At 46.9% G+C, this 25,210-nt stretch overlaps 2 protein-coding genes across 1 annotated transcript; one reads left to right on the plus strand and one right to left on the minus strand.

Moving 5' to 3' along the window:
• Positions 1-25,210, minus strand: part of LOC110180240 (uncharacterized) — a 94,196-nt gene that overhangs the window by 58,884 nt on the left and 10,102 nt on the right.
• Positions 11,460-24,237, plus strand: lov (BTB/POZ domain-containing jim lovell protein). The gene is made up of 4 exons (XM_086837686.1): positions 11,460-11,898; positions 14,400-16,623; positions 19,375-19,506; positions 22,146-24,237. Exons 2-4 carry the CDS (start codon positions 14,436-14,438, stop codon positions 22,988-22,990), a joined length of 3,165 nt encoding a protein of 1,054 aa, XP_086693812.1. The 5' UTR covers positions 11,460-11,898; positions 14,400-14,435; the 3' UTR covers positions 22,991-24,237.

Raw genomic sequence — 25,210 nt, forward strand, 5'->3', positions numbered from 1 at the left:
TTAAATTAGTGGGCGGACGACTGATTTAATGCAATAATACAAGCTACCATCCTTGGGTTTCACTTTTCTAAATTCTTGAAATGGTTATAAGATCTCAAGCTATAATGCCATGGACAGAGACTTACGAATTCCCATATTCCCCCACACGTCAACCAGTATTTGCATTGAAGAGACCCAGATAATTGCCAAAAAGCTAAACCTCTTCTCTGGTGGTGGTGGCCATAAAATAGACTTTTGGCTGCCATGACAGCAAATGTCGAAGTCCAGAAATAAGGTTGAATCCGAGGACGACTGAGGGCGGCGGCGGCGGAAGGAGTAGGAACATCGACAAAGCGAACAATGCGAGTTCGGGTGAACCAGACATGGATAGCATAAGACATCATATCCGCAGGGAATTGGCAACAATTACTAATAACAAAAACAATAAAAACCAACAGCAACACACAAAAAGGTTATCAAACTGCTGAAATCAAAACAAATCGCACAGCGAAATGAAGCAATAAAAGCCAAGCGCCGGCATTCGCTTTGGATTTCTGTTTTAGCCGCCGCTTCTGTGGCCCAGGGACATGCTAAGGATACGACATGTTGATAGTGGGTTTGGTTAGCTTTCCCAGTTTTTTGTCCACTTGCCAGATGCCGCTGCAGATGCCGGAGTCGACCGGAGTCGGCCAGAAACAGTAGCCAACCTCCGATGCGAGAGGCAGATTCACTCCAGATACGTGTTGAAGGGGCCGTCCTGGGGGCGTGCATAAATTTATTGCACAGTGAAAGTGCTCGAGTATACTCGAATGGGGTTGGCATTAGATGGGTCAGCTTAAAGTGATGACAATTGTGGGAAAGACTCGGTTTTCCGAGGTGTTCCCCATTTTGAAGGTTCGAAAAAGTGATAGGACCTCGGGATAATCATTAGGCACCATTTCTAGATGCCTATCAAACGCCAGGCACCCATAACAGACAGGATCTCTTAATGAGACGACCAGCTTCGTTATCCCTGAGATCTTGCCTAATTTTGATGATAATCCGGCGCTTCCGAAACAGAAGCACCTTCCTCTCGCCGACGCATCTCCGCAGCAGACTGACCTAATTTTCGGTGTGTAGGGGGATTAGCCGCCCCTGTCTTGTGGTCACTAATAGAGTTCCGTCGCTGCTCGACTGAAACCACAGGCTGGGCCCGAGGCGAATGTCCTGCAAAGCGACTTTGCCTACCTCGGGGCTAGACGATGGTAATCTTAACTTTTGCTGCTAAAGGATTTTTGCATTCTCTGATGCTGCTAATGTTTATTTGATTTCGCTTTTGTCTGGGCTGCAGCAGGAACTGGGACAATGCACACTCGGCCGGGTCACGGCGCAGGCTGGCTAATCCTGGCGCTAGGATAATCCTCTATTTAGACATGGCTCAGTCACAAGTCTAGACAATGGTCTGCGCCAGGCATCTCGATAAGCATAATTTGTTTCCAATTGCGATCTGCCAAATGACCGTGATGATGCAATGACTGTGATTGACCAGCGCCGTTCCACATGTGACCCGCCAGTAGAGATTACCCTTGGCCATTTTCTAAGTTCTAGGTCAGCAAAAGTCTTCCACTGCCCCCGGCTAACAACGGAGAAACAATGGACCACACCGCGACAGTCAGAGATTCGGCTGGCCGGATCACTAGCCAAGTAGCAAAGTTAAGGTCTCAGATTTTGGTGTGGCCTAGGGATGGACTCGTGATTAGATCGTGATCCAACCAATATGGCAAAGAAACTGGCTAGTTCCCACATCCAACGCGGCGATCATCACCTCCCCTCCCATCTCACAGAATATGACGCCTTGGGCATCTGAATATTGAAGTCGAACCCGATGTCGATGTAGATGTAGACGTCGATGTCGATGGCATGCAGCTGGCTGAGCAGCGATTTCAATAATGTAATACAAACAATAAAGCCATTTGAGGGGCCGTGGCTATAAATAAATATTATTTTACTTATTTTAATTCATTCTTCATACTCGTACGATTAGGCCGAGCCTGGCATTTGCATAGCTCTTCTTTGTTGGCTAACAGAGCCATCAATTGTCCAACATCTGCCCGATCCCAGGCGGGGATCCATTGTTTGCAGCTCGCTGCACGTGTGGCAGGCATAAAAACGGTGCCTCACATATGAGTTGGAGCTGGAGCTGGAGCTGGGGAGTGGCCATTCTTGCTATTGATAGCGAGACCCCACAGCCTTGGCACAAAACGGAAAAGTAAGGCGGCGCCTTGGTGAATGTTGTGGGGAAAACATTTAGTTAACCAAGAGTGCCTGCAGCAAATCTGACCGACAGATCTGAGCAGGCAAAATGTTACACATAAATACAGTGATTAACTGAAATCATAAAGTTGGAACCTTTATTTATTTCCTACGTATTATTCAAGTGCTTCTAAAGCTGAAGACCAAACTTTAATTGCATTTTGCTAATTACAAATATGAGTCAATTAAAAGTTTTCCAGTCGTATTTCCAATTAGTTGTATGAGCAATCAAAGTTTCTTCTACGAAGCTAACTTTATGTAAAAGAGTTTATGAAGATGTGGCAATTTATTCGGACTTAGAGGTTCGTTTCAAGTTATTAAACTAATCTTAATTTAAAAATCCCAAACAATCAAACTATTTATTTCTAACCTATCTACCTTTATTTCTAATTTTTGTTTATTTTTTGTGTAAATAAATTAATTGCTTCGAGTTAACAAATGATTTTATTTCCCATGAGAAGAAGGAAATTTTAATTTCAATTTGGGAAAATGCCAAAATCAATCATATCTCCTTGCATCTCGGTTCAGTGAAATCCCAGCTACGACTACGAGTTTAGGGGACGGAGTTGTAATTAAAAACAATGAGTGACCATTGTCCAAAAGAGAAATAACTGAGAATAACTAAAATGCAAGATAGGAAGTCCAATAGGAGACAGCCACCTGTACCATTTGGTATAATAGAATAAAAGAAAGACATTATAATCAGACAACAGTAGCGCAAATAAAGAGGAACTCCGGCTGAAAGATGACGCCCAAGAACTCCTCCCCCGACCGATGTGAAAAGAAATTCGAGTGGACAGGGCACTCTCCCGGGAAGTGGAACTGGGCAACGATAATATCACTTTAAGGTGATTCCCAGCGCATATTATGACAGAGATAAACATCGCTTAAAGCGAACGATGGCGACGCCGGAGACTCTGTCGACGAGTGACCAACTTTAAAGGCCGCTCGTGGTAGTCACAGAATGTAAATTCACCTCGAAACGTTTTTTTTCTCGTCTGCCATAGGAAAGCCGAAAAAACTGCAAGAAAATGGAGGAAAGCAAAAGAAAATACCGGAGTAATAAGAAGAACAACTTTCGGACAATAAAGGTTAACTTAGGAAAGTTGTCCGCCGACGCCGTGGTGGTCAGTTTTGTTGGCGGTGCCGACGACCGCGCGAATCGATTTTTATCTCGGCGATAAGAAAGCGGAGGGCGGGGGCGGGCGGTGCGCCCTGGCCGGGGAACACGGAACTATGTGCCCAAGTTAATGAGCCAGCCCACAAGTCACGGCCCGGTCAACTTTCTTGAAGGGAAGACGAAAATTTAAATTAGCCCAGACAGCAGTTTTGTTGCGTCCCCGCCACGAAATGTATGCTCATGTGCAGGCATATGGGACGACGGGGAACACCCGAAATAAGAAACTAACTGGAATTATAATTTAAGCGTGTGAAAAAACCCCTTGAATTGTGTGAAAACTTAAAGATTTCCTTTTGTAGTTCTTAAATGTGTTCACATTTGAGTTCGGATCGAGTGCGAGTGGTAGCTGCGGGGGAAGTGGAACTGGACTAGTAATCACAGAATAGTGTGGGACCATGGGAATGCGTAGTTAACTGTATAAGTAATGCTCAGGCTTGAATGCGCCAGCGCGTTCGGGGTTAATGTGTGTGAATGATCATGCCTAGCCTAAACCAAGACTGCCACATTTCTCCTTAACTACTGGAAAGGAGTAGTAATTATTTGCATTATCAGCTCAAGTCCATAATGGGTGCTCTGCATATGTTAGCCAGGCCAACAACAGTGCATCGTTGTCTACCTACCTGCCTGGGTACATAGAAGTATATAAGCTACTCGTCACAAGGAGACGGGGAACTGAAGCCCCATTGGGGGATGGGCATGGCTTAGAGACTCGGAGCCCATTGGGGGACCAGGCATCGAGTGAGCTAACGTACGGATGGGCGTTCAACTCTTATATGAATACCACCGGGTACATATATGGGCTATGTGCGTACATACACTGGTAGAATAAATGTGCCAAACGTTGGTTGATTTCTTCTGCTTTTAATTTAACATTATTAATAAAAGTATTCCAAATAGTATTCTTCATTCAGGATTTTTAAAATCTTACTTAATGCCATCAAAACAGTTTTCGTTTTATATCCCATCGTTCTATCAACATTTGGGAATGTGAAAAAACCATGAAAAATTTATTTATTTCATTTTTTTTATCAGTGTGCATATATATAAGCAAACATTCGATAATACGAGCGACCTCCTACGTACTATATACGTATATATAGCAATGTAAAAGTGTGTCTCTGCGTGTACCGATTGTGGAAAATCAGCAGCGACAACGACGAACTTTTTCGTGTGGGCGGCAAACGAGGGAAAAAAGGAAAACACCGCCCGTGGAAAAACTTTGGCTCATACGCGGGAGCGTGATAGATGACGATAACGATGACGACGACGCCGAGCAGATACGATGCTTGGGGATTGGGGTTGAAAGGGGAGTAAAGGGGGAGTAGCCGTGAACGGTTACGAGTGTGTATGTGCGTGTGCGCAGCGCCAGTCCCTGATTAATGGTGGGGAAACTGTCCTGGAAAAGCCTCGATGGCCAGGCAGAGGTTGGAGAGTGCTGGCCACGAACCCAGCGTCCTCCGATGAGTCCGAAAACACTTGTGGTGCCCAGCAAGTACATCGATGGGAAAGTCTTAAGTTTTCCCTTAAAACAACCGCGTATTTTCTTAGCCTTCTGGGGGAACGACTTTCACTTTCCCTCCTTTGACGCCTCGTAATGAACTAACTTGGAGGAGTGTGCGATAGGGGCTGCAACGGGGTCCGACCAGGGAATTGGGCAGCGCAAGGAGCCTGAATCGGAATAACTTAGTCAAGAATTTTAAGAGGCAGTTTATTACACAGATAATATTGCTCAAGGGGAACCAAATGTAAGGGAACAGAACCCCATTCGAGAGTAGTGCCAAATATTGGTGGCTTCTTAACACAGGAAAGGCACAGTTAGGCATATCCGGACTGTGATTCTTGACAAATTCGGAGGAAAAGCCGAAAAAATATTCACAGAAGTGGAAGCGAAAATGAAAGACGAACTCATTAATGAAGACTGATGGAATGGAAGATGAACGAAGGATGGCAGGGGAACCAACAAAGCGACAGTTCAAAATGCTACGCAATCGCTCCAAATAATTCCATCCCCTTTCCTTCAGAGACGAAGTACAAAGAATGTCTGGAGTTGGCTAATAAGAAGTAGCAGAACTTGAAATATCCTCGGCAGAAGAAATTAATGAAAATATCAGAGAAAGGAGGTTTGGAGAAAGCAACCACCGAGCTCCGCGAATGTCCACATATCCCTAACCCACCCCCAACTAAATCGTTATTTGTTTCCATGCCCAGGAAGTTATTTAAAAAACTCGCTATTGTCTTTTGAGCTCAAATTTCAACTTAAGACAAACAAGGAAGACGGACATGACAGGGGCGTAGTTGGGGGAATTGGGGACGACGCTGCGAGCACGGACATGGACATGGACATGGGCATGGCCATAGCAACGGGCTACGGTTCTGAAGTAGATGCCGTCCAGGGATAATGCTAGGAGCAAGACAGCTGCTCTCGGGACGAAAAATGCTTTGGTAAACAATATTAATGAATAAACTGAGATACTGGAACGGAGAAGCAGCGTCAGAGAGGCGAATGGAAACAACTTCAGCTATGCCAACTGTCTGGCAAAATTGCTCAGTTGACACGGTAGAGAAAAGGGGCACTGCAGAGAATGAATATATTTAATAAAGAAAGGGAACAAGGCTAAAAAGTGATAACACGAAAATAACTGGTCGAAGGACATAACATCTAGTTCAATCTCGTAGCCCATATGCCTCCCATTTTATCGTTATTTAGTATGTGTAGACCTTCATATAAAATCGGTTAAGCGTTATTAGCCATTTCTGTTTTTGTCAGTTTCAATTTCTAGCCATAGCCTGGTTCAGACCACATTAAAAATATTCTGACCAGGCTCGTAGCGGAGACCGGCATTGTCAACAGTTTCAAAATGAAAATGGCGTTGACGGCGACAACAACAAGTGACTTTCTATACCCAGTAAGGAACGAAATATTGTGTACATGACAATAGCACTATTAACAATTAACTCGAATTAACAAAGCAAAATATCTAGCCCTGACCTGTAAATGAACATTTACTCTAAATAAATTTAAATTTTTTCGTTCTCATAATTACTTAGTAAATTAAGTACGGAATATTACTTAATCGAGATACTTGACAATGGCGTACTTAAGGCTTTTCCTTCTTGCCTATGGCTGTTGCTGTTGCATATCCTTATTACCAGCTGTTGGCGCGAACGTCAGAGGTGGCATCGGTGCGTCCACTTGAGCCACACGGAGGAGGACTCGCTCCCAGAAAGTTTTCTCCGACTGGTAGCTAAGGAAAGGTGGAGGGGGTCTACGTGCCTGCGCTGCATCAGCCACGGTGCAGCCCCAAATCCCGCCCTCTCCTGTCTACCCCTTTTCGTCTTCGCCCTTGCCTTGTGGAGGCCATCACTTACTACCCGGCGAATCGCTCGCTTGTTGCTTTTGACTCCCCGGCGTATTTCTTGGGCAAAGTTTTCTCGCGCTTCCCGTCTCGCTCCCTGGCTGGCCCTGTCTTTGTCTCTCCCGTTTGCCCGCCACTGCCGGCTTCCTTTTTATTTTCTTTTAATCATATTTAATTTTTTTAGCTTTTCCATTCTCGGGCCCGAGTTTTTTCCACCATTTTTTCATCTTCTTTGCCTGCTTTTCTGGCGCGTTTTCTCGGCGCTGCAGAGCAACCTGCTGCTGCTTTCTGGGCGCCTGTTCCACCGCTGGACTTGGCCGGCCATCTCAGCCACTGTGTTCTTTGGGTCTTGGCCGCGTCGGGTCGCCTCTACTGGTGGTCAAGTTGTATTTACACTTGTAGCGCATTGATTTTTTCAGTCTCCTCTTCGCTTTTATTCTGGCACTGTCCGTGAGTAATGGCTTTGTTTTTTAAGGGCTTTGTTTTTATGTGTTTGCTTCTGCAGACATTTTTTCTTGCTTCTGCCGTTGTCTTCGCCTTGTCAACTTTTGGCCAGACGTTTGAGCTGGCTGGCAGGTGGCGATGTTTCAAGAAAAAGGGCGGATGACCAGCGTCTGTGTCCCCTTTCTCTTCTTAGCTATGTCTTCACTTTGAGATTTTGACTTTTTCCGAAATGGCCCACAAGTTTAAAACCATATTCAAATGTATATGGGTTTCTACTGTTCGTGTATGAAGTATAAGATTGATCACCAATGTCTTTCATGAAAGATTTGGAGAAGGGTTGAAAGGAAAAGAGCTTGCCTTTGAAAATTACTTGAACAAAAAGGGTTGTGGGGCACGAGAAATAAAGGGCCCCGTTGAGATACCGTGGCCACCTGATATCTCGTTAACATGCATCAATAATGACCCAATCCCTAGAGCATCATCCCCTGCCTCCGTTCCCGTTCCCTAGCCCCTTGGCGCTTAAGAAGTTACTCGCAGATAGAAGCTCTCGAAACACGCTCCGCCGAGCCACTGGCAACGGACAGAGGACAGCGGACGTCGGCCAACTTGTGAGCTCTTAATTAGTAAATGCTGGCCATTATGGCGGCTCCAGTGCTGCCTTCTCCGCACTCCGCACTCCGCAGTCCGCAATGTACCGCCCACGCCCTCCACAAAACATCTCGAGTGGCAAACAGACCAGAAAGCTTCTTCGCTTGGCGGGACTCGTATATAACCCATACAAAGGGAATTTCATACATTTCATAATTATCAGGCGAGTCAAGAACCCCTTTATCACAAGCAGGCGCACCTACAAGCGCTACGCGCTCGGTGCTCCTGCTATCCACCACACCCCCAAGGACCTTCCAACAGAAAAATCGTCTATGTGCACGGGCGGCCAAAGGATAACGAAGGAGAGAGAAAAGTGGACGAACAGAGAGAGAAAGGGCCCATCTCCTCCCCCTGCCACTGCAGCGCTCCTCTCAAGCGCGCTCATTTTCGCGAGCGTGAAAAATTGAGCAACCAAGGAAAATACGGGAAAAAAGAAAATATAGCTGCGTCCTGGGCCGGAGACATGCGCACGTGTGACGCGGAAAACGAGCGCGGAAGGGGTGGGAGCGAAAAGTGGAAAGCGCGAGCTCGGGCAATGAAAATGTAAATTTCCACTCGGTTCCTGCAGCCAGCCCCACGCAGGCAGAGATCCTGGCAGAGACACAGACACGGATAGAGGCGGAGGCGGAGGCAGAGGCAGAGACATAGCCGCATCAGCCGCTGCTGCGAGCAGACCACGGCAGGCACGCGCTGCATATGGCGGCTAGGACTTTGGAACACCAGGAACGGCAGGCAGGCACGGAACTCTACTCACTCGGATTGAAAATCGAAATAGTTGGCAACGCAATTTGCATAATTTCCTAATAAATCCCCTAGCAAGAACGCAGCAAAGAGGTGCATCCCCTTCCCGGCCCGGACTGTGCCACCCCTTGAATCAGTTCCCTTTCTCTTTTTTTGTTGTAAGGTGTAAAAAATGTGTAAACGTATCCTTTATTTGCCCTTTGTCTGAACTGCATTTGCATATGAAATGCAGCACTTTTGTGCGTTGAATCCTGACATTTGCATAATCGATGCGCGCATGCGTGCAGTTTTGGTTTCTTTTTTTTGTTCGCAATACGATATGATTTCTACCCCTTAGATTGATCAGATATAATTTCGTCATGGATGGGTTAGCGACATATTTCAGAACTCTGTATTGCATATTTATATTGATATACGCGTAGATCTCCGATGGATCAGACTCTTGTTTTCATGATTTATACTGTCTGTTATAGTTCTCTCAGGGTTATGGTTTTTTCATAAACTTTTTTAATAAAAACCATGGCGAAACTGAGATTTAGTTACTCTTTGGCGGCGATCAGGACTAAACTTCTAAGACCTTTTGGTATTATATTCCCATTTGCAATATGATCTTTCGTTTGTAAATAGAAAACACCATTCGACTTAAATAGTGAATCCTGGATATACAGGATGTTATTGAGATATTGCTATTGATATCATCAAGAGACGTTATCCACACTGAAGAAGAAACAACGAGGCAGCTCCTATAGTTTTCTTTAAAACGATACATTTTATAACCGACCTACATATATAACAATAACTTATTTTTCGGTCATCCCTTTAAACACGGGAGGCAGGAAAGAAGCGGAGCTGCCGAGACAAAGGTGTGACTGGCTCAGAGCCTAGACCAAAGGTGGGCGCCACCGTAACCAAGGGGGCCTTCACTTCCCAGGCTCCACCAACAAAAACAGGCAAAGAAGGGCGCAAAGTAAAAATCGAAGAAAGACAATTAAAATTTATGCCGAAAGCGGAGCGTTGGAAACAAAGGGCAGGCAAACAAATCATAAAATGCAAATGAACTATCAAAGAGAGTACAGAGTTAAGTGCAAAGAAGACAAACAGAAAAGCGGAGAGTTGGCTACACAAAACGAAAGAGATATGAAAATATGGTAATACTCTAGAAGGATTTAAAATAGGACATAGAGCCCCTTAGGGAAGTGTAGCCATATCTGTTCTGCTGGGATCGAATATACAGCAAAGGGTACGAAGGTCTTGTGAATTTCTATGGAATATCGGGATGGCATGTAGGGTTTACACAATCCCTCCATCTTTCCCGGCAGTCATACGCTCTTAGGAGCCCGACATCGACCAATGTCTGGCCTCGGCTGACCCCGACTAATCCATCCGAGCACATATGTGGGCGTGTGTATATACACGCGTGTTCTGTGTGCCGTATCCTGCCCCGTCCTATGTACTGTGTGTATTGGTGAGCGAGGAGAGATTTGCGCCAACAAATCGAAATGTTGCAAAAACGTGCTCATATGGCCCACACACAATAACAGGGCAGGGCACACACATGCACAGTCACCCTCCCTGCAGCCTGGCGTTCGGAATTTCCCGCAACCGCTTTTCCGATTTCCACAAAAATAGCGCTCAGCCAGGGGTTGGTTTTTCCGAACTTCGTACATACAGACATACAGACTTTTTTGTTTTCCATTTCTCTTTCGCTCACATGCCGGCGAGAGGGAGAGACATATGTATGTACTGCGTGCGCTATGTGTGTGTAATATGTTGTGTATATGATTTTTTTCTTTCCTGTGGCACTGCGCCAACGTCGTGGTCCTGGCGCTCCACCCTCCGTTCTCCGAGCTCCTATGTAAAAGGCAGCTCGCATGCATGGCGTGGAAATAGATAACATATTAAAAACTGAGCACATGCGACAAGGACGGCAACGGCGCTGCGACAGTGCAGCCGGCAGCGCTGCTGGAAAAGCCTGAAAAGCTGCGCTGCGGCTTTCCTGGGCAGATGAGCAGCAGAAGAGTTGTCCATGTGTGGGTACAGATACACCCCCACGTACGTTGTTTAGGTCTCGTACTCTCTCCTTCTCTGTCTTGCTGACTTATCTTCCGTCTCGCTCTCTGCTGGCTTCTCTTTCGCTCCCGCTCACCCGGTGGCTCAGTGTGCCACTTTCCCCATTCGACAGCGGGAAAAACTCAACTCGCAGCTTTGAAATTTCCATAAGCTGACAAAAAAGGGATATGTTGAAGGCGACGTTGACGCTGACGCCGACGCCGACGCAGATGCCGACATTGACTGAGGGGGGCCCGTTAAAAAATGTTACACTCACGCGCAGTTTGGCTCCCAACGTGTGACAACTGTGAGCTGTGAGTGAAGAACCGCGGGGTGGCGTCCTTTCAAGTCCTTTATGTTGTTGTTTTTGTTGTTGTCTGGTGGTGGCTATTACTCTTTACGGGCATTCCGAGCCTCCACATGAGTGTGTGTGTGTGCGTGTGTGTATGTGCAAGGGGGACGACTTTGGTTGGTGTGCGTGTGTTTTCCGCTCTTCGTGCTCTTTTTTGCTCCTTTCGTGTCGCTTCGGGTCGCCTCGTGTCGCTCGGTTCATCCTCGTCTTCGGCTACGCATATGTATGCAAATGTATTTCGTATACACATATACATAATAAATTTTTTTCGGTGTACGTGACGTGCGAGAACATCCTCGCCCGCTCCTTCGCTTCTTCTCCTGCTGCTGTGATAAGCGAAAATATATATTTTATATGATGAAGGAGTAAGGACGCTGGCGTCTCTGCCAGCTCCACTGCTTCGGTGGGCTCCGCAGCCAGTTTCTGGCAAACCCGATCCGACGGAGCTTCGTCCTGCCGAACGGAACACAGCAGCAGCATCCTCCTCATGTGTTGCTCCGGCTGTTTGTGGCCCGCTGCTCATAAGTGTGCGCGTATGGGGGTGGCTACTGCCGGTGAGGTGTGGGTGGGTGGCAGTGGGGGGCAGCAGCGCGTATGTGCCGTCGCCGTCGCCGGTGCTGCTGCTGCTGCTGCCGCTACCGTTAGCTGCGGCGCAGTTGCTGTGTTTTTTCGGCCGGGCCGACATCATTTGAATTAGTCGCTTCGTGACGTTTGAACGGTTCGAGACATACACGCGACCCACACACAAGCTTGACATTACCCGTTACCCGTTACCCGTTACCCGTTAGCCTTTACGATGTTCAGCAGTCGCTAATAACACCGCCGCCTATTTAACTAACTTTTAACCCGATCGGAAAGTATGTTAATCCATTAAATCCTCACATGTGAATGACGGTATAATGTAAAGAAATTAAGGGTTACCTATTGCTTATAAAAGACATTTAACCTACAGAATTAGTTCGCGATTTACAGAAAGTTTTACTAATTTTCCAAAATTATAAAAGTTTTGCAACAAAAGAAGAAAAAAGATGCGATAAAGCAAATAATAAATTATATTTTAGAATAATTTTCACATTTTGTCGTTTTTTTTTTTGTGGGGCATTAATCAAACGGAAAACGGAAAAGATCTCTAAACTTTCGTTTCATTTCCCAAAACCCCTTTTTGAAATAGTTTCCGTTCGATATTTAAGTTAATATTTAAGTTTTGTACTTGAAATTATAAAATATTTTGACCATTAACCAGTTAACGATGGTCATATAAACTCTACACCGAATATTTTGAGTTTTCTCTGCTACAGACATCGCGCCTATCATAAATAAACATGTGCAAAACATTTTTAAATGAATCCAAATAGAGTTCTTCGAAAATTGCCAAATTAAAGGATCGCCGTAGCAGTATAAACAGACAAATGGGCTGCAAATTGACCTGTCAGCAGCCTTTTAGGAGAGAAATATGTGGCCCTTCGCGATCTACCTGTTTCTCAACTGGCCTGCAGGACCTTCTTCTGTTTATTTGTTGTATGTGTGTGTCTGTCAACAGACACGATCACGCACCTGATTATCACCTGCAAGGCCGACCAAGTCGGGAACTTTGGGTTCTGCCGAAGGCTGAACCCAGGCACTGTGAGAACGACACGATACCGAGCAGATCCTGTCGCTCCCACCACGAAACACACATGCACATGAGGGGTGAATGTGTGAGTTGTGCGGGGTGTGTGGTGTGTGGTGTGTGCTGAGGGCAGCTCGCTCATAGGTGCATTTATTTGCATAGATCTGGTTCAGTTTGTTGCAAACCCTCGACAGGAACGTGTTGCGATCGACAGAGCTACACGGCAGTGACAAATCAGACTCATTTGCAATAAAATGTCTAAATTAATGTTTTTGTGATCCCCGATTTTTGCAAAAAGGATTAAAGTGAAGGCTGCAAACATAAAAAAAGAACGGAAGTGCGAGTGCAAACGAAATAATACAAAGTTGAAAGAACTTTTTTTACGGATATCTGAGATAACTTGATATTTGGTGACATCAAATGGTATGTAAGATTTAGATTTGAGAATCATGTGAGTGAAATAGTTTCTTGTTTAAGCCCCTGGCTATGGTAATGCAAACTGTTTAAATCCATCCGGACGTAACTGCTCAATGTGCGATCCATAGCCACCTTCCACTGAGTTGACTTACTTTGGCATTAATTAAAAAACTTGACAGTCTCTCTCCTCGGCGTTCCACTAACTTGCTTTTACCTGTCGCCACTCTAAAGCAAAATAAATAAATAAAAATGTTGTCTCAGCTGCCGCAAACCGCAAATGAGTTACGAGCAAAAAAGCAAAAAATAGCGAAAAGGAGTAAACCAAACCCGAACGCCTAGCAGTTCCCTGCTAATTGCACATTGTTGCATTCGAGCGTAGTTATCCTTGGCTCTGGTTTGGTCTCGGTGCCTTCAACACCAGCAGGTCCTGGAGTGGAGACGCATGTGTTAATATGCGGTTTCCAGCCCCAGCTCCAGCTCCCAAAGCAACCACTCGGCAGATAGCGAACAGGACGAGCGGAAGATGCAGCAAGTACGGCAAATAAAAATGTTTATTTTGCCTGAGCTCCTAGCAAAGTTTTTTAATTTTGCTCCATGATATTAGGGCGAGGGATACGGAAGTTTCCTGGGTTGCTGTAGACGCAGTCAGGCAGCTGGTGACTCTTTTTAAAATTCACACACGCAGGACCTTAGCGTATTTCAAGGCAGGGGTGCCAGACAGTGGCTGAATTAATTAGACGACGACTGGAAATGGCATACCTAAGAAGTATTGTCTCAGTTTGGGAATTATATTATATTATAAATTTGATTCCTTTTCTAAATATTATTAAAAAGATTGCAAAAAGGTCTGTCGATTAATTAATAGCGATCTTGGAGAAGCAAGCTCTATCCTTTACATTTTATCCCACTGTGCCACAGCTAAGCAAAGCAAAACAAAGCAAAAGCCGAGGCAGACGCACGCTGCGTATGATGGGAGATGGGAATGAGCCATTATCACACATCACACATCTGCATGTGATATCCTCGAGGATATGCGACACGACACGTAGCTACTGTGATTGCTACACCTTGGCTTTGTTATCCTTGTTCGTCGCCAGCTCCTTTCCTGCCCGGCTTTTGTCTTTTTTTGCAGCTATGCTCTGGCCCACAACTGGAAAAATGATATATGTCGCGACTCATTAACATATTATCACACGGCACACACTTCAGATATACCTCGCAGCATATGTCATGAATACGAATACATTATGCCAGGCATTATTTCTAAGCTCTGCTTATTCGTCTCCCGCCTAATGTCCCCTCTTTCTTTCTCTCTCTCTCTCGCTCTTTCAGAGAAGCGGGGCGCTCTGCACGTGACTTTAACGGGGCATGTTAAAGGACGCCGACCAGGAGCTGATTAAACGCCGCCCGCTGACGTCGCTCCCCATGACAGACTTCGCCCGACAGGTGGCGCCCGCTCAGCTGCCCCTGTCTCTGCCGTTGCCTATGAACATGCCGTTGCCGCTTTTGGCCAAGACTCCGGGCAACGACCACGCCCCCATGCACTCTACGCCACCCACGACACCGCCCACGCCTCCGCCCCTGCCGCTGAACATGAGTCAGACGGCAGCGGAAGCAGCGCCAGAAGCGGCGACTCCACCATGTCACAGTCCACCAGCCACACCGCCCACCGGAGGAGCAACTGGCAGCAACGCAGCGCCGCAGGATCACTACAGTCTCCGATGGAACAACCACCAGAACCACATTCTGAGAGCCTTCGATGCCCTGCTGCAGACCAAGACGCTGGTGGACGTGACCCTGGTCTGCGCCGAAACATCGATCCGTGCACACAAAATGGTACTCTCCGCCTGCTCGCCCTTCTTTCAGCGTGTCTTCGCGGAAACTCCCTGCAAGCACCCCGTGATCGTTCTCAAGGACTTCCGCGGATGGGTGGTGCAGGCCATCGTCGACTTCATGTACCGCGGCGAGATCAGCGTGCCTCAGCAGCGTCTCCAGACCCTTATCCAGGCTGGCGAGTCGCTGCAGGTGCGTGGTCTTGTCGAGAGCTCTGTGCCGGAGCACACACCCACTCCGGCAGCCTCGCCCGATGACTTTGAAATGCTGGACACCTCCATGTTGTCCTCCAGCTTTGAGGACGAGTCGCCTTCGATGGTCCGCCCATCGACAGCCGGCAAGCTGATGATGTCGTCGGCCCGCCTCTTCGGCAGCGCGACAAACACCATGGCGGCACTCAGTCTGCGACGAAGGCGGGAACAGGAATGCGACCGAGAGCTGGAGAGCGACCAGGAACTAGGAGGCAGTTCGCCAATGCCACGCCGAAAGCAAGCCCGCCCACGCCGTCGCTCCGGCGACGTTCCACACGACTTTGCCCTGAACAAGACCGAGGCGGAGCCACTGCAAACTGTGATCAAGCACGAACTCCTCGACCGAGCGGAAAGGGATCACGACGAGGAAAATGGTCAGGAACGCGATCTGGATCAGAATCAGAGCCACAGTGAGGCGGAGAAGAACGGAGCCACGTCAACGGAAACGACGACAGAGCAAGCCAAGGAGACGCACCAGTTGAAACCAGAGGGACCCGATCAGCCCCACGAGCTAGACGATGACGATGACGACGAACAGGATCATGAGGAAGAGGAGGAGGAGCAGGATATTGAAGAGCTTATTCACACGACCAACGAGCTGAGGCGACAAGCTGCTGTCGCTGCTGCTAATGCAGCTGCTATGTCACCCAGCCCCTCGCCCTGTCCCAGCGACGGACCCGAGGACCTTTGCACCACCAAGAAGGACAAAGATGGAAACAGTTCGAACGCTGGCGGTGCCCACTCCTCAGACTGCGAATCTAACAACAATAACAACAACAGCAGCAAACTACAGGACAACAACCAGCGCATCATGCTATCCCTGAAGGACATCCGCCAATTAAACGCCAATCCCAACCCAACGGCCATCCACACGCCCACCAGCTGCTCCGGTGGCAACAACGGCCTGCTAAGCTTTCCACCGCCCGGTATGCGGCCACCCGGACTGCCGGACAGCCCGCCCTGCCACATGGAAGCCCTGGAAGCACAGATGCACGCTGCTGCCGCTGCAGCCGTAGCTGCTGCCGGGGCCGGCGAGCATCCCTTCCACCACATGGAGCACCAGATGGAGATGTCTCTAGCAGCAGCGGCGGCAGCAGCTGCCATGCACCAGAGAGACCCCCGGGATGCCCGCGATCCTCGAGACCACAACGCATTTGCCAGCAACCTGCTGGGCCCAATGGGCATGCCCCCGTTCGGGGGACCCAACGGAGGACCTCCGGGCAGTGGTCCAGGAAGCGGATGTCCTGGCCAGGCGGCGCACGAACGGCTCGAGGAGAGCATGAATCGACTGAGCAAAGAGCTCGGCAAGGAATTTGGAAAAGACTTCGGCAAGGAGTTTGGCAAGGAATTCGCCCCAGCGTCCCCGATGAGTCTGCCCGGACACTTCAATCCGCCGGATGGACCACAGCATCCGCCTTCGCCGCTGCCCTTTCCCGGCATGTCCTCGGCGATGACGCTAACGCCGCCGCACAGTAAGTAGCCACAGCCGGTTTGAATCTAATTTCGTTTGAATTCACCCAAGAGGTCACTGTGTTATTGGCCTTTCGAGCTATGCAATTCCACTCACCGCCCAACGGAAGTCTTTAATAACGCCAGCTAACTTCCAAATGCTCACGTTCCAGAGTCCTCATCCTCATTCCCGTTTCCGCCTAACGAGGAGTTGCGTCTCTTTGACATGTTTGCATGTCCCTCCTGCTAAAGCTGGCGACGAAATGCAACATGTGGCCTCTGTGCGACATCAAAGTGTCGTCAAGTATCCTTGGAGAAGGACTCTTGCATTTTTACGCTTCCAAAGCTGTCGCAAAGCCCCTAAGCATATTAAGGCTCCTTATGCCCCCATCGTCAATGTCATATGACAGACCCACTGGTGGAGAACCTCAAACCGCGTTTCGACGACATTTATTGGGAGCCAGGATAGGGATTGAAATGCTCCCGAACCTTCCCAGTGCTCATTCTATCTACTAATTAAGTCATAAAAAGTTTGCGCTGCTGACAGCTAATAAGAAATATGGAAATGCAATCGCATAGGCAATGGGTATCCCAATAATTTGACAGTTTGGCAGCCCCCCCCCCCAGTTTGTTATCCGTTCTTGCTGAAATCTGTCCAACAGACAATTCCGTCTGGGAAGGGCCCGGCTAGAGCCAGTTGCGGTTGTGTCCCGTGCTGAAACTGCAGTGGTAGTCGAAGTAAATTCAATTGCGTTTTATATGATTTTTTATATTCATGTCACCCGGAGTCAGGCGAAACAAACGCAAACACAAATTGAGGTGCAAAGGTCGGAAAGAGGGCGGTTGGTTGGTTGGGTTGGCTTCCGACGTTGCGTGCAGAAAGCGCAAGAAATTTATGTTGTGTCTCCTCGAACATGTGAGGAGAAGTTCCGGAGCGGTTTGAGTTCAAACTGTCAGCAGACGTTTAGCGAAATGACTTTTAAGTTGCCTGGCTGCGCCCCAGCACCCCCTGCGCCCGTCTCCTTCGACCATGTGTTGTGTTTAAAGTATGCCAAAGCGCGCACAACTTAAACCTTTTGGCAAACAACTTTGGCAGCGTCGGCGGCATAAATAAAAATACGAAGGCGACGTCTCGTGGCCGGGCTGCCCCGGCCCCTGCCCTAGCCCTGCCCTCACCCCAGTCTGTGCCCTCACCCAAGTTTTGCATATAAGTCGCGCGATATTCATATTAATAATATCCGTTTGGGGAGGCCCTCGCCGAGCAGAGCCACAGCCAAGGACCAGGACCTTCACCTGGAGAAGGCGGGGCGGCCGAATGCAGGCGAGACGCGCACACAGGATATAAAATAAATTAAGGCACAAAAATATGAAAAATTGTACGAAAATGCCGAGTGGAAGTCAGGCAGGAAGCGCAATACCTTTTAATGCGACAAAAATTTCAGCCAACATATCAGAGCAATGACTGCGACTGAGACTGCCGCGGAATGGGTGAAGCGAGCAAAGCGCACCAAAGTCGAGTCGTATTCGAGCAAATCGCTAACTACTGCATAAACAGGCTGCAGGCAATGAAGGAGCCAGCGAAGGATACGGTGGGCAAGGAGCTGTAGGGTTCGACTGTGTGTTACCCCAGATATTTTATTCTTGTATAACGTCTGCGATACAATTAAAAGTAAATCAATTATTAAAAAATATGAAATTGTGAATCAGAAATCAAATACAGAAGCCAAATTAAGGTTTAGTAGATATACATATATGATGAAATTTGAGACTCAAAGTAGCTTATGTTGAATTATTATGGTTTAAATTCATTAAAATACAACATTTAGATAGAGATAGGCAAAAGACTTTTCTATAACCTATGCTACCCAGTGTGGTTTATAAGGAGACCCACATCCCTGACCGGGACCTTGGCAGACAGACCTGGTAGAGATTTACCACCGTTTGTCGTTCGCCGTTCACCGGTCGTCGTCTGTATGAAGAATGTGATTTATTTTTTCTGCTGAAATATTTTCGGCGTGAAAATCATTGAACTAATAGCTTGTGACATGTGGTGGGGCGGTGGAGTCTATCTGCTTCAGACCCTTCAGGATTTGAAAGAGAAATCCACTAATTTTGGGCGCCGTCAAAGGAAGTGGGGAGAAAAGAAAGCATATTACGTATACGCCGCGTGTTGTAATGTCTACTTCAGAACACAGAATCAAACAATGTGCGCTCGTTATTTGTGTCATTATGCTGCAGATACAACACATCCTCGAGACACAGATACGGATAGAGCCAAGGGATGTATCCGTGTCTTATTCATATGCTCGAGAGCATTGTCTTCGCCCCCCGACCGCTGTCTGTATGTGAGCTCGTCTGTTGATGGGTTTGTTTGCATCTTGGAATCCGCGGCGCGACTTATGAAATCATTCAGCACAATGTCAATATTATGCGTTGGCTCAGGCTCCTTGGAGGACGGCCTGCTTGGTTTATCCCTCAGCCTTCGGCTCGCCTCATCAGCGAACCAATTGTTTCACTCATGTGGAGAAGTGCACTCCAAGCGTAAAATATTAATAGAATAACGAGTTCCCATTGTTTACTATCCGGTCGGAGCCGCGTCTCGGAGTGTGCTCGCGTCTATTGTCTTGGAGGCTAATCAGCTTCAGTGGGTTGGAAAATGAGTCGCTTATGCTGATTTTCACGACTGCAGTGACTCTTATATAAGGCAGTGCAGTGTGTTTTTAAAAAATAAGTTATGCGCCCCCACTAATCGAAATGTCTTCTTTCTTCTGCAGTGTTTGGCCTGGACTCGCCACTGGGACTGTTTCCGCCAGGAATCGATCCCGGAAAGCTGTACAACCCTCTGATGGAGATGAGCGATCCGAGGGACATGCCCGGTGGACCGCCGCCGTTTCTCAAAAAGAAAAGTAAGTACAAGTAGCCCCAGAAATGTAATCGTAGTTGCGCAAGAACAAACTTTCCACGCCGAGTCGAGCCGAGCAAACAACTAATTAACCCCAAAAACAATTGCGAACCTCGGGAACCAAGGAACCAGCACACAGCCAGCAGCCAACACCTCCCCGCCTCCCAAGAAAAGGTTCGAAATCATTTCGACATGATTGGCGTCGATCACGTTGAGGCAGTCGAGCTTGTAGGCCGATCGATCGGTTCCGTGCCTGGCTGCAATACTTCACACCTGACTGATTGATCTCGGTGCAGAGTTCAGGCCGCGTCTTCTACCTTTGTGCCTTTCGCATTTGATCTCCTGCACTCTGGCTCACGTATTTGAGCGGGGCGAGCGGTTGGAAAACACTTTGGGCTCCGGAATCCGGATCAATTGTGGGTAATTGAAGAGCAAATAGAAAGGGTCATAGCTAGTCTTAGTCCGGTAAGTCGCCGGGCTAAACATTAACTTATTGTATTACCCCAAGATATGTTATAAAATCAAATTTATTCGAGGATTCCTCAAAAGTCCATTTTCGAAAGCGACCATTGGCAGAAGAACTCAGGCATTAAGTTCGTTTTGCCGCATTCTATGCCTTCACCTCCTTCCACATCCTCCAATCCGTTCCAGATGCGATCACCGATCACTGATCACTCGTGCGATCATGTGAGGCGGCAAATTTGTTTCTGTGGTTTTCCTGTGCGTCAATGTAATCGCTGAATCGTTCGTTCGAGAAATGGTTTGTTTGTTTCTTTACTGGTTTCTTGAATGGGGCAACATGTGCACCTATGCATATCGCAATGTAAACGTCGCTTTTTCTGATTGACAAATGGGCGAGGCGGGGCTAGGCCAGTGCAGGATGGGAAGTCGAGGCACTTGCAGCGTTTTCTGCCAGTTCACCTGCGGCAGCCCGTGAAACCTCAGAGTTAATGAAGTTTTTTTTCGTACATACATATACATATGTCTGTTGGGGAAATCATTTCACATTTTGTATAAATGTGGTTCAGAAATCCATTGTCTTGATTTGATCGATAAATGAGAAGTGAAGGAATCGAAAAACGGTGTAAGATAATCTACATGTGAGCCATTTGCTTTTACAGTTCATTCGACACATGAGCGGCGTTGATGGGTTAAGTGCTTGGCTATTACTGTCTGTTATTTAGTAACATTTTCAATATCCGATGCGTGTAGGCCGAAGCTTCGCGAGATATCATGGAGAATATGGGATTTAGAAAACTTGGAACTTTCAAAATGTAAACTCTTTTTTCGTCTGACAAGCGTCGTTCCAAGTTAATTGCTTAATTTTCTGCTCCTCAATAAACCATCAATCGAGGCAATAACAATGCCCGCATCGTGATCATATGTTGGGAATATCATTCAGGGCTTAGGGGGGAAGAAAAACATCCAGGGATGATCGACCAAGTGTTATCTAATCTGTATCTTTAAGCGTGCTGAGCGACGTCGATCGTCGGATTTACAAACACAATTACAACAATGTAAGCCGGCAACTAAAACGCAAATCTGGCGTATAGCACGATATTCTTTATTGCAAATCTGCAAAACCCGTTTTCAAACTGATACCAATCGGGAGCAGGAGTACGAGCCGAGGAAGCTCTACACTCACAGCTTCGATGCGAATGCGATCCCTCTCGTGTTCCGTGGCCGCAATCGTGTGGGTGTGATTAACTGATTTGTTCACATTCATTTGTTCATTCGCGATTGTTTTTTGTTTTTTGTTTTTGGTTTTTGGTTTTGTTTTGAGCTCTGTCTGCGAAACGTGATTTGCGATTTGTACCAAATTCAAATTTCTTTTATGTGAAAGCCCGATGCGGCTAACTCGACTAACAGTTTTGTTTGTTGGAACTTCATTAGCCTGGCTACATACTCCAAACGACCAGGTATTTTCTGTATCTACCTTTTCCCCGAAATCAAAGGGTCAGGCCTTGCTTGTGACCCAGCAACTGGAGGTGCAGACCCCGGTTTCTAACCTCCCAAATAAAGGAAAATTCATATGATCAGACCGAGGAAACCGCGGAATTAGTAGTTAGCCGAAGCCTCACAGACACCACCACCTCCTCCTCTCTCACTTTGCCTTTATTGTCGAGCAAATAGGCAAAGGTTGAAAGGAACCTGTGGCTTCGCTGACGCTGGTGCCAGTGCCAGTGCCAGTGCAGATGCCGGGCGATATCTGAGGATCTAAATTGAGTTTTAGCGGCGCATGTGACGCCACAGCCGCTGCACACTCGTAATTTGCATACAGAGGAAAACCGGGGCCGGGTCAGGATGGGAACCTCCACAGCGTCCGCCTTTCTTCGTTGCCATTGCCGTTGCCTTTGCAGTGCAGAACGATCGCTCTCCCCAGTCCCCCAATAGGTGCCACACAAAGAATCGTAGCAGGGTGTGTACGAGCTGAGGCAACGGCCCAGATCCCAGACAATGGGTGACTTTTCAGCAAATTTGTCTAGGCAGCAGCATATGAGGCCAAGAGAGATTGAAACATTAGCAGATGTAAGCGGACCGATAAGCTGGTACTCGTGCTCGAGCTCATGGCGCCGAAGTTCTCCTTTTTTTGTCCCCTGAGAAGCTCAAGTCCTCAATTTTTTACCCGTCTTCTCCTTGCAGTGCCACGACCAAAGGGACAGCACTCGGCGCCGCGCGGTGGGCCACCTCGCTCCTGGACCAACACAGAGCTCACGGAGGCACTGCAGCATGTATGGAACAAGAAAATGACCACGTCGCAGGCCTCACGCATCTTTGGCATCCCGTACAACTCCCTGCTCATGTACGTGCGGGGCAAGTACGGAAAAAGCCTGAAACTGGAGCAGCTGCGCAAGGACTGCATCAGCGGACCCCCCATTGAGATGCTCCAGATGGGCATCAGCGGTGGCAGCGGGGGAAGTGGCAGCAGTTCCAGCAAGAGCGAGAAGAACAAGGAACGCAAAGAGAAGGACAAGGACAAAGGTTCGGCGGGCAACAACAGTTCCGGAGGAGCCTCGAATGCAGGTGGCGGCGGAAGCCAGTCATCTGGAAATGGTCCTTCCATGCCGCATCCCAGTGAAATGGGTTCCCTGGGGCCGCTGGACCTAGAGCTTGGCCTACCACTAGGCCCGCCAGGTGGTCCGAGGAGCAACAGCTCAGAGCCCGATCTGCTAAGCGGACCGAATGCTCTCTTTAATCCCTTCAACCCGCAGGGCTTCTACCCAGACTTTGCGGGCGGCTTTCCCGGCCTCCCACTGAGCATGCTGAACCTGTTACCGCCGTCAGAGCGCCACCATGCGGCGGCTGCTATGCACCACCTGGGCGTCACTATGGACGAGGACTGCAAGTCGGTGGGATCAAAACAATCCTCATCTCTGGACGACGAATACTCGGGACCCGGGATGCCCATGTCGCTGGAACACCGGCGAGAGATGAGCGCGACAGGACCTCCGCTGACACAGTCGAATGGGGGAGCAGGGCAGGATTGAAATTTGTGGCGGGATTGGGCAACCGGGGCTGCCAACGCCAATCCAATGTACTTTTCGGCCTTCGAGCTGGACCAGGAGCAGAACCCAACCCAGCGAACCCTTTCGTCGCGACCCGCCCTGCACCAGATAGCCTGCCGTGAACTGAGCTTCAAGCCCGATCTGTTTCTGCCCAGGCGCAAGCTTAAGCGTTTTCGGGCAAAACGCCAGCTCCAGGCGCAGATGGAGGCACTGGAGCCGGCAGCCAGCGCTTCTCCTGCCGCTCGTCCCCCCGCCAGCCACACGCTGCCTCCGCTAAGGACTTGAATGTGAACGTGAACATGGATGCAATATGTATACTTTTAGTTGTTTTTTCCTGTATATTTTATGTTTTGTTTAGGGGCTATGAAGGACAATATTTGAGTTAGGGTGACTACCATTTCTTTTGTTTGAGCAAAGAAAATTGTGTATATTTTGTGCTGGTGCTTTTAGTTCCTACTCCCAATAATTTTTTAGTATTTGCGACTTATTTTACTTAAGTAATTGAATATGACAAAGCTTACAAAGCATTTGAGGCAATACACCAACAGTATCTATTACGCACTGTATTATTGAACGGTATATAATCAAAATGCAAGGGGGTTTCGATAGAGAACGAGGAGGTAATGTAAATACATAAGGCAGGCAGGATTTATGCCGTTCAGTTCGGGTGGGATATAGTTCGTAATGCTAGACATTGCAATTAGTAGTATTGATATCCATATATCGACCGATGCATTGCCGATGACTGTACCAAAATTTTTAATGTTATTTTATAAAAACAAACAAAAATTAAAACAAAAAAAAAAAACGAAAACGAACATTAGCTGTAGTCGTAAGTGTTCTCGTAGGCAATTTATATATTTGTATAGAAAACATCTGCACCGATATTCCTCCTATAGTTGTGCACATTTCCCAACCCAGCTCCCAACCTCCCGACTTGCGATGCAAAATTCCTAGTTAAATGTAGAAGACGCTTTGTAAATCTCAGCCAACCTCAAGGAACCCAGCAGATCATTCCGTTTTGTAATCTGATTTGTAAAAAAGAAAAATGCCACAACCAACCGATTGCAAGGTGATGAGGCGACATATTTCCCGCGCATAGTGTTAATAATTTATAAGCTCAAATAAAATATTTTAATATTAGATATTACAACCCAAACTTATGTATGTAAGTAAATGAGAAATCAAGTATATGCATTACAATAAATAGTAAAAGTTATTAAATAAAATGATGGATTCTATTTTATGCGATAATTGCAAACGAAAAGGGGAAAATGCCTAAGTTTTTAATACACAAAATACAGTGCATTTTATCTTTGTTTTCATGCACTTTCACGATATTATGGTTGTGGAAAACTTAAGCGCACTGAAGCAATCAAATTAATAAACCTTCATAAGAAAATCAATGATTCTATATTGATTCTTTTTGAAAATTAAAGTTCGCGGGAAAAACGTGATGTGTAACGTGAACAAAAGTTAACAACTTGCCAGCACTGAAATTTCCGCAATTCGAGTTAAATTCACCTAACGAGCCGCGTGGGGAAAAAGGAAATTAAATTCACCAAACAGGGCGCGAAAAAATAATATATTATTCTCTACACACAACGATAGTTTGTAAGGCAGATATATGATGCTATATTAAGTTGTACTTCTATATATTGAGTATAGTCTCACTTACTTTCCTAAATGCCTTTTTTTAACATTTACAATAAAATGTTTCCCATTTCCTGTTTTTCTTAAGTTTCTCTTATTTACTGTACATTTTAATAATTGTGTATTTTACATATGTTCACGTAGAAAATATGTAAACTTTTAAAATGTAGGAAGACGAATTGAACAGTAGATGGCGCTAAAAAGTGTCATAGCAGCCAGTTCTTTTTCATTATAGATTCATTTGAAGATGGCGCTATAGTGTCGTATTAAATTCCAATTAGTTTATCTCATGGAAAACAAAAACAAATAGTATGATTAACCATACGACACGATTTAAATTCGCAAAATTACGGGACATCCTTATCGCTAGTCCACAAGGTTGAGAGTCCATTCAGTCGGGACTTTATCGCAACTTTTCGCATGCTAATGCACTCTGCAATCTTATTATTGTTGCTGCTGCTCTATAGCATTGGTCACTGAACCCAAGACACTCTCAATGAATCATTAGATCTCGCGCCAAAGCATTGTTTAGCCTTTCGACCTTGCAGT

This window comes from Drosophila serrata, unplaced genomic scaffold (genome assembly GCF_035046125.1).
Source record: "Drosophila serrata isolate PLE 108 unplaced genomic scaffold, ASM3504612v1 contig_334, whole genome shotgun sequence".
In the NCBI taxonomy this organism is placed as follows: domain Eukaryota; kingdom Metazoa; phylum Arthropoda; class Insecta; order Diptera; family Drosophilidae; genus Drosophila; species Drosophila serrata.

Excerpts from the sequence above, each read along its gene's own strand:
- lov (XM_086837686.1), top strand. The coding sequence starts at position 14,436 with ATGTTAAAGGACGCCGACCAGGAGCTGATTAAACGCCGCCCGCTGACG. Across the intron at positions 16,624-19,374 it reads GACGCTAACGCCGCCGCACA|TGTTTGGCCTGGACTCGCCA; the intron begins GTAAGTAGCCAC and ends TTTCTTCTGCAG. Across the intron at positions 19,507-22,145 it reads GCCGTTTCTCAAAAAGAAAA|TGCCACGACCAAAGGGACAG; the intron begins GTAAGTACAAGT and ends TTCTCCTTGCAG.